This window comes from Nuphar pumila, chromosome 7 (assembly GCF_984573655.1).
Source record: "Nuphar pumila chromosome 7, dmNupPumi1.hap1.1, whole genome shotgun sequence".
Lineage (NCBI taxonomy): Eukaryota > Viridiplantae > Streptophyta > Magnoliopsida > Nymphaeales > Nymphaeaceae > Nuphar > Nuphar pumila.
In genome coordinates, this window is record NC_143255.1 from 40,380,132 (window position 1) to 40,388,811 (window position 8,680).

At 40.6% G+C, this 8,680-nt stretch overlaps 1 protein-coding gene across 2 annotated transcripts; it reads right to left on the bottom strand.

The window, feature by feature from the left end:
• Positions 1 to 535: 535 nt before the first annotated feature.
• Positions 536 to 7,419, bottom strand: LOC149832018 (uncharacterized). Of its 2 annotated transcripts, XM_090014266.1 has the most exons (5): positions 5,533 to 6,965; positions 5,082 to 5,440; positions 4,777 to 4,925; positions 3,446 to 4,249; positions 536 to 2,257 (listed from the first exon to the last, which is right to left on the bottom strand). In XM_090014266.1, exons 2-5 carry the CDS (start codon positions 5,152 to 5,154, stop codon positions 704 to 706), a joined length of 2,580 nt encoding a protein of 859 aa, XP_089870392.1. In that variant the 5' UTR covers positions 5,155 to 5,440; positions 5,533 to 6,965; the 3' UTR covers positions 536 to 703. The 2 variants fall into 2 exon arrangements, with proteins under 2 accessions (XP_089870392.1, XP_089870391.1); XM_090014265.1 differs by lacking the exons at positions 5,082 to 5,440; positions 5,533 to 6,965 and adding an exon at positions 7,009 to 7,419.
• Between the last annotated feature and the right edge of the window lie 1,261 nt (positions 7,420 to 8,680).

The following is an 8,680-nucleotide window of genomic DNA, read 5'->3' on the forward strand; positions in this document are numbered from 1 at the left end:
GACGGTGCAACCTAATCATCCAAAGGGTTTCTGGGTACTGCCATAATGGAAATAAGGAAGAAGCAATTTAGCTCAGTGCCATAGACTTGTTATTCACAAGCTGGTAACCTAAATGAAGCCTTTGCTGTCTTTGGCTCAGATGAAGCTTAATGACCAAAGAGCAGAATCAATCACAATCGTTTGGCCTTCTCCAAGCCCCTGCTACCAAGGGAAGTGGATTCACAGACTTATAATCAGAAATAAACTAGAATCAACCACATTAATGGATACTGCTCTTATTGACATGTACTTCAAATGTAGTGATATGGACAGAAATGAAATAGTGAAGGGCCACAAAAACTTGTCTGGTTCAGGTAGGTTCTCAACTGAATCACATTATATTTCTTGCTCTTCTCTCAGACTGTCATGAGGGATTGATTTGTCAGAGTGAGAATTACATGGCCCATCGACAATTTATGTGCAGATCCTACCTCACTTTCCCATTTTGAAGAAATCAAAACAGTTCTTAGGGCTTTGGACGTGCAAATTAAAGAGACATCAATGAAGAATAAATAGACCTCAGCACTAACACTGACAGTAGCCTCATGTAATACAAACAAGAATGACATCAGTGTAGAGAATCTAAGTACATATTTATAATAGAACTCTTCATCTACAACACAAAAAAATAGAACACGATCACGTGGAAATAAAGTGATGTCAATTACATGTTAGCCAACAACATGGCTCGGATCTTTTGTCTTAACTCCTGAGGAACCTCTGCAACATTAGAGGTGGGGGAATTGGGTGCCTCCAAATTATTTGACCGATTCAAAGAGAACTCTTTATCATCATTATCAGTTGCGGTTACCCTTTTAGCAGGCTGGTCTTCACCACTATCTACCTCACCTTTGGCATGGGATCTTGTGCTTTGCTTTTCAGGCCTACTTGTGCTTCCAGATCTGCTTTCATGTCGGTGTCGATGCCTATGTTCAGAATGGCTGTGGTGACCGCTTTTATGTTGAGATTCGCTTTCCTTATGCTTGGACGAGGAATGGCTTCTATCCTGCGCATCTTCTCCAGCATAATATGACCCACTGTCCTGACGCCTCTTCCTTGAGTGCCTATGATCATCTAAATCTTCATCATCATGCTTTCTGGACGTTGATCTGTATTTATCCCGTGACTTCTTCTTTGACCTTGTGCCATCAGAATCTTCCTCTGACCCTTCCCAGTCATCCTCCTCGTCATGTCGTGATGACCTCTTGCTTCGGTGTTTCTTCCTGGAGTGCCTATGATCGCCAGAATCTTCATCGTGCCTCTTGGAACTTGAATGGTGCTTCTCTGCCGGTCTCTCTTCAGACTGTTCATCGGAATCTTTCGGCTGGGATTCTTTCACTGATGAAGGATCACAATTAACCAAAACTATGCTACCATCAAGTTCTCTATAGATGGTATCTACACGTTCAGCATTTGAGGGGTTCGAAGTAGCAGCAGCTTGTGAAAAATTGCATAATGTTGGAAGTTTACCAGAGGAACCCAGCAAGTCGGAAACTCCTGAATTTGAAAGTGGTGTGGACAAACGAGGTAGTGGCCCACCAGCTTGGTGGCTACCACTCTTTAGCATTGCTGCAAACATTTTTGCCCTCCTCAACCTCTCTGCCTTCTGCTTTTGCTCCCTAGTCAAACATGCTTCAGAAGAGTCAGCCTCATTGGCTGCATCAAGAGCTGCAGTTTTTGCCATGGCCTTTGCCACCGAAACATCGCTGCTTCCACCAGTCCTCACAGCAGATGCATGGGCGTCAGGCAGAATTTCACCAGACTCCAAGTTTGAATTTGGCTTAGAAATGGATTCATAACCATGAGATGAAATAGAAACGCTGACAATACTTTTTGATGGATGTGTGATTTTGTTCGCAGTTTGACCAACATTGCTTATGGAAACATTTGATTTATGATTCCTAAGACCCCTCGTTGCTGCCAAAACTATTTCAGCAGCTGCATCCACACTCATACCACATTGACGCTGCATAGGTTTAAAAGATTGATCCTGCGCTTCCTTCTTAGGTCCACCGATTACCATCTTAAACTTCTCTTTCTTTTCTAAATCAGATATAGTCGATTGGCTTACAGTTGTTGATTCTCTACCAATAGACCTACCAGTTTGTGAAACATCTGAGTCCTTGGATCTACTAGCTTCTTTGACTCTTTTGGTACCACTTGAATGCCCTTCTGAGTCAAGTTTGCGAGTTTTTGAATTCTTATCTGATGTTTTGGACTGCAATAGGCAGACAAACTCTAAGATGAACAGACACAAATGGAACCACAAAATCAATCTGTAGTCAAGAAGTTCATTGACGTATATTATATGAACCATATGCAAAACAAAATGCTCTAAACCATCAGCAAAATTGCACACACACAAATACAAAACAAAATGCTCTAAACCATCAACTACAAAATCAATCTACGCTCTAAACTAAGCCTTGATTTTAATAACTAAACGGAAAAACATATGAAGTCCATGATGATCATGATGAACAACAATTTAATTTGATATCGAAATAATAAGCTACCATTTAATTGATTCAAAAGTAGCTTCACTTCCAAGCTGTTCAACTTGAAGCTCAATTAGATATCTAAAATCCAACAACCTTTATGTTAGTAGCCTCAAAGTAATTCCCCTTCTTGACATGATAGTCTGAAATTTACATTTAGCAAGTCAATATGACATCATCCAAAAATATACATTGCTGGCTGCTTATGAATCGTAATTCCTGTGCGGGCACAAAACGGAACTCAAATCTAGTAAACTATGCCTCCATTTGAAATATCAAACTGCATATAAAACACATTTTCCTTTAACCCTACGAGATCTCAGTGCTTACGTGACATTGCATTCTAGTTCCTCAGAAGATCAGGTTCTTGTGCTTATTTATATACTAATAATCACTCCACCATTCCCCTCTCCTGATGAGAAACACTGTATCAGCTTGATGGAAGAAGACCCTTTAAAACTTCAAGCTCTACAGAATTCCTTGTAGGAATGAAGAAGTAAATTTCGTACAACATGGATAACACTAGGAATAATGAAAATTCCATTTATGTACAGATTAACTGATTACTGGCATAAATCAATCTACTTTTTCTTATCATTTCCAGGAACGTAGGAGCAGCCTTTGGTTCCTTTTTAAGCCTTTAACAGCTGATGTTCAGCACATACCCAGCAGCAGAAGTTGATACTAGAAGCATTAAATAAAGCATGCGAGTTATAAATTTGAGTAATGAAACACAGGAAATGACACATGACCAGCTACAGACTACAGTATAACAAAAAGGTAAGAGAACATCATGTTTGAAGAATAAAGAGCTGCCAAGACAAATAAGAAATGCACAGAAACCTGGATCAGTTGATATATCAAAACAGCTATATATGTATGATATAAAACATTCAACGGTAACCCACCTCTTGTGCCTCTTGAAGAACCTTTAGATAATAAGGGTGAAAGGGGTTGGACTTCAGAAGAAATGGAAACCTTCCATGTGGTTTATCCTGCAGTACAAGGACAGATTCAAATTGCTTTCCATTCCTGACAATAAACTCAACAATCTTGTCCACAGCACTTTTTAAGAAGTTTGGAGGCTCTAAAATTGGAAGGCTATCTTCTAAAACACTTGATGAAGTCAATGTTTGATTCTTATTCATGGAAGCAATGGCTGTTCTTGAGACTTCAGGCACTTGTTTTTTGTCATGTGCATCAGATGTCAAGTCCACAGCTGTAGTAGTTTTCTTCTCGAGAGGGAGGGATTTTTCTTTCTCAACAGCAACAGATGCATCTGTCTCATCCTTCCTAGCGATTTGAGTAGAATACTCCTGCACATCTGGTGCATCAGAACGGGTGCTGCCAACAGCATGAGGAGACTCCGTCCTTTTAGAATCGGAGGAAACTTTTTGGGACCTATCCTCATCCTCTTCAGTGCCGTAAACAGATCCAAGCAATGAGAGAGCCCCTGCTGCAGCATTATCTTCCACAGTATCTGCCTTGGTAGCATCCTCTTTCAGGTTAGTATTATCTGAACCAGGTACCAACAGCTCTGGATGATCAACTAGGAATCTGAAGTATGGATGAAGATTGTGATCAGGCATCAAAAACCCAAACGTTGGATTGTCTCCTTGCTTCACCCTCAAGATGATTTCTGACTGTCCTCCATGCTTACTCACAAAGAGCGCTGTCCTAGAAATTATCTGATGTAACTTCTCTGAAGGAGGCTGCAACAACAGATGCAGAGACAAATATCCTCTCAACTATTGCATATTTCATTAAGCAGAGCATAAGAAACAATTCAATCAGTGAAGCAGACAGAATATCTTAAAAAATAGAAGCACTAGATATCATGTATTCTACAGCTCGAACGAGCATGATGTAAAGATCTGCCTATCAAAAGGCAACCCAATGTTAATCTCTCCCCCAGATTAGCTGATATAAGTCACCTTGAAGCACCGAAATCCTATGATTCTAATCCCACCTGCAAAATGCTTCAGTCACGAATCACCAAAAACAAGGTGTCCGTGATGGCAACCTTGTGTCAGAAAGAGGTACTTCATTCCTGCTCCATGTATCTGAAACTTAGACACAGTAAGCCTTAGAAGAACATATGCACTAACACAATAACAATCTTCATTTGGGCATCATGTGGATTTAGCAATTAGCCACAACATTCTTTTTTCCTCCTACATGTTTATAAATGTAATGCTTAAAGCATGCAACTCAAAGAAGTAAACACGTCTTTACTTACTAGGCTAGTAAGTAGGCTTTCAGGCACAGGAAAAGGTGGGTGATAACCCGAATACCCCAATCCAGATTTGGAACCCCGATCATTTGATGCATCATGATCATTTCCATATGAGAATGCAACTGCCCCATAAGTACCAGTTTTACTTGATTCTGTGCAAACAAATGAAAATTAAGGGACCGATTTTAGACAACAGGATGTGATTCAATCATTAGCACTTGAAATGCATAATAAGGAACACCACAAGTAATTATATGCACAGCAAAAAAGAAATGAACAAAGTTAGGTACAGTTTAAAGCTTTCTTACTTGTCGCACTGAGAAGATGTGATGAAGTAAATAGACATCCTTCCTGCAAGCTTGAAATATGTATAACAAACATACTAATTTCATTTAAACCATGATCTCCCACCTCAGGGAAAAAAATAAATAACAAAAATAATAAAAAATAAAAAGAGAGAGGAGGGAAGGAAAAAAAAAAGAAGCAGAACCATATCCTAGAAAACTTCCAAAGGTCAAACCAAAAAGATTAACCGATCAAGAAGATTGGTATGTTTATGGTATGAGAAAAAATGACCATGTATCATTGATCAATCATCTTAGACGTCCAAATCTAGCCTGCGCTTAGATTGTCATACATGCAAAGCCAACCATCCATGCAACTGGTCCTGCAACCAGTTACACCCATTAGGTTAAAAAGAAAGTACTCTGATTCGACCACTTTGTGCCTACTTCGCACTGCCAAATTTGGTTAGGTTACCAATGGGGGCTCCACTTGTTTGGTAGGATCTGTTAGTGCACATCACCATGTGTTGGGACGTTGCAAGTTCAAAACCCAATGGTATGTTGTGTAACTGGTGGGGGTCAGACTAACCCCAGCTTGCCTTTGAAAAAAAATAAGTTTGGTTAGGTCATAGGTCTGATTAGAGCACATCTATCACAAAATGAAACTTCAAAGCTTAGCTTATTAAAGGAGACATTTTCATTGTTACTGTACCGGCTGTTAAAATAAGGTCGGCTGGTCTAGGACTTGATCTTGGCACCAGTTCATAACGATCAAAGTCAAATCAAGAGCCTATTAATGAAGCAACGGAGTATTCAAGCATCCCCTATTGGTTTTATACCCGACTCATAACTGGAGAGCTTCTCTGGTCCTTCACTAATTGGGGCTAAAACCCCGGAAATCATAAATGCCAAGATAGGAATAACACTTGATATCACTAGAAATGCCTAGAAAAAAAAAAACGTTAGCAAATTTTAATTCCCAAATAATGAAGATAGATACCCTGGGATGGCATATATAGACGTTCTCTAAGCAATAAAAGTATATCAAACCAATGTTGTAAGTATATTACGATACACACTCGTGCGATAAGAGTGTATACTGTATCTGTATAGTGTGTATCGTACGATACAGCCCTGTATAGTACCCCATCACACGATACACCTTAGCGCACTTTAAAAAGGGCAGACATTTTTTTTTATTTTTTGGATTTTAAAGACCTATTGAGGGCCAACTTTCTCATTTGTGTAGAGGCCATAAGAGAGTATTCTCAAAGAATTCCAATCCGCCAACAATGAAGATACATACATTGAGCTTTGCAAGTATAGATGCGTTCTAAGCAAAAAAAACAGAATTACATCAATCCGCTGAATCATTAGTCTAATTTCATTCCTTTGATGCCCGAATTCAAATGACAACCACCACAAGAAAACAAGGCATCAATCTGGATGACTTTAGACTATTATGCAAGATAACCACCAAGAAATGATAAACCCAGAAACTCGAAGAAAACCTAAAATCAAAACAAACGTAAAAAGAAATTTGAAACTTACACACACCCCAAAAAACCCCAACAAAGACACAAAAGAGCTACGAACCAAACAACTAAAATTAACAAAAGAACCGATGCGCAATCCAGACCGAAAGTCAGATTCACAACGGTTAGACACCCTAAATCCCCTCTTATTCAATAGATAATTGATCCATATGGGAAAGTTGAACCCACCAAAAGAAAAGGAAAAAAAAAGTGAAACCTAACCCCAGATCCATCTTGTCCGTACATAATCCACTATCACTCGGAAAAATCAATTCTCAAAACAAGCAAAAGGTGGAAATCCACAACGGAGAATCTGAAATAATCAAAACCAGGAAAGCCCTAACCCAAGAAATAGTTTGTACACACAAAGAGAGAAGGGAAAAGAAGGAGAATTAGGCAAACGAACGGAGACAAACCTCGCGACTCCGCCGCGTCTTCGTCTCCCTCGTCTTCGGGGAGATCCTGGTACCGCTCGCGGTCTAGATCGGGCTCGGAGACGCCGGATTCCTCCGGCGAGGGGGCTCGAGGAGCAGGGCCTCCCTTCCGGCAAGGCGGGAGGTCGGTGAGGAGGTGCCGGACGTCGTAGCGGTCGAGGAGGAGGGAGGGTTGGGAGCTCCAAGGGAGGAGGGCGTCGACGGAGTTGATGAAGGCGGCGGAGGCGTCGTCGTCGAAGAGGAGGACGTGGCGCCCGCAGACAAGGATGTCCGCCAACGAGGACGGCTCCGGGGAGAGGTTCCTCCGCCTCTCCCTGTCGGTCGTTGCCGGGAAATACATCGTCCCCTCCGCCGGAAACTTCTCAAACTCCGGTGGCCCTTCTAAGGAAATTACCCCCAATTTTTAGGGTTAGATGATAATTTATGTACGAGAGAGAGAACATTGGTTGGGGTTCCCTTGGGCGTATCCGGGTCGGGTTAAGTGAAATTGGTGGACCCATATGCACTAATGGGTCCGGGTATTAACGGGGTCAGGCGAAACGGGCTGGGTCTTAAACAAACTGTTTTTTGATCGGATCTAAAAGTTAGACTCAAACCTGCCCCAATTTTGCTTCGAATCCGAGGAGTATTGTTGAAATTGCTGGATCCATATAGGTTGACAGGGTCGGGTGTAAACCTGGTCAGGTGTAATCAAGTTCAAGCCTAACTTGATTCTGTTTTTACTTCAGGCTGGTGTGAGTAAGATAGTAAACTCGTATGGGTTGATGGGTACAAGTATAAATCTGGTAGGATATAAACAGGCCTAATTAGGGCTGTCAATGGGGCACGTCAGGGTTGACCCGGACCCGCCCATATAATTAATGATCGTGTTTGGGTTTTGCTGGGTTATGAAAATGGAATCTCAAACCTGGACCCGCATAACTTTAGAATTTTTTATTAAAAATACATATAAAATACTTGGGTCGAGTCTAATACTCGGCAAAAAAGCCAGGTCGGGTTGGCTACCCATCAAAAATCATGACCCAAACCCGCCCTCCTGTTGATCCTGGTCATACTCAGGAATTTGGATTCGGGTACACAACACACACCCGACCCATTGACAGCCCTAGGCCGAATGTTATCACTAACTTATTTTTAATCAAGTCCATTATTATCCTTTAACGAAATTAAAATAAAACTATTAGTATAATAACTTGTGAATTCTAATGGGATCCAGTGCATTAGTGTTGGTATGATTGCATTCGTAAAAGAAATGGGTGTGCCGTAGACGAAAAAAAAGCTGCAATACAAGGACTTCCCTGGATGCCATGTTTCATTGGAATGAACTTTTCCTTCAACTCAAAAAAAAAACTTGCGGTTTAAAAAGCTTATTGGATTAATGCTAATGATCATACACAACAATTAGTAAATTGACAGGTTGGTATTTGAGATTAGTTCTAGTGGCGAGTCAGGTTCAAATAGGTTTTGGTTTGATTACTCTATAGATTGGAGTATAAGTGAATTCAGCTGTAGATTGAGTAGAATCATGCGAGTTAGAATTGGAGTATAAGTGTAAACCAAAGTCAAGTTCGGGTTAATCAGGTTACAAATTGTATAAACCCATTTGGTTCAGAAATAAACGGATTGGGTACAATGAAAAAATTGATATTTAGAG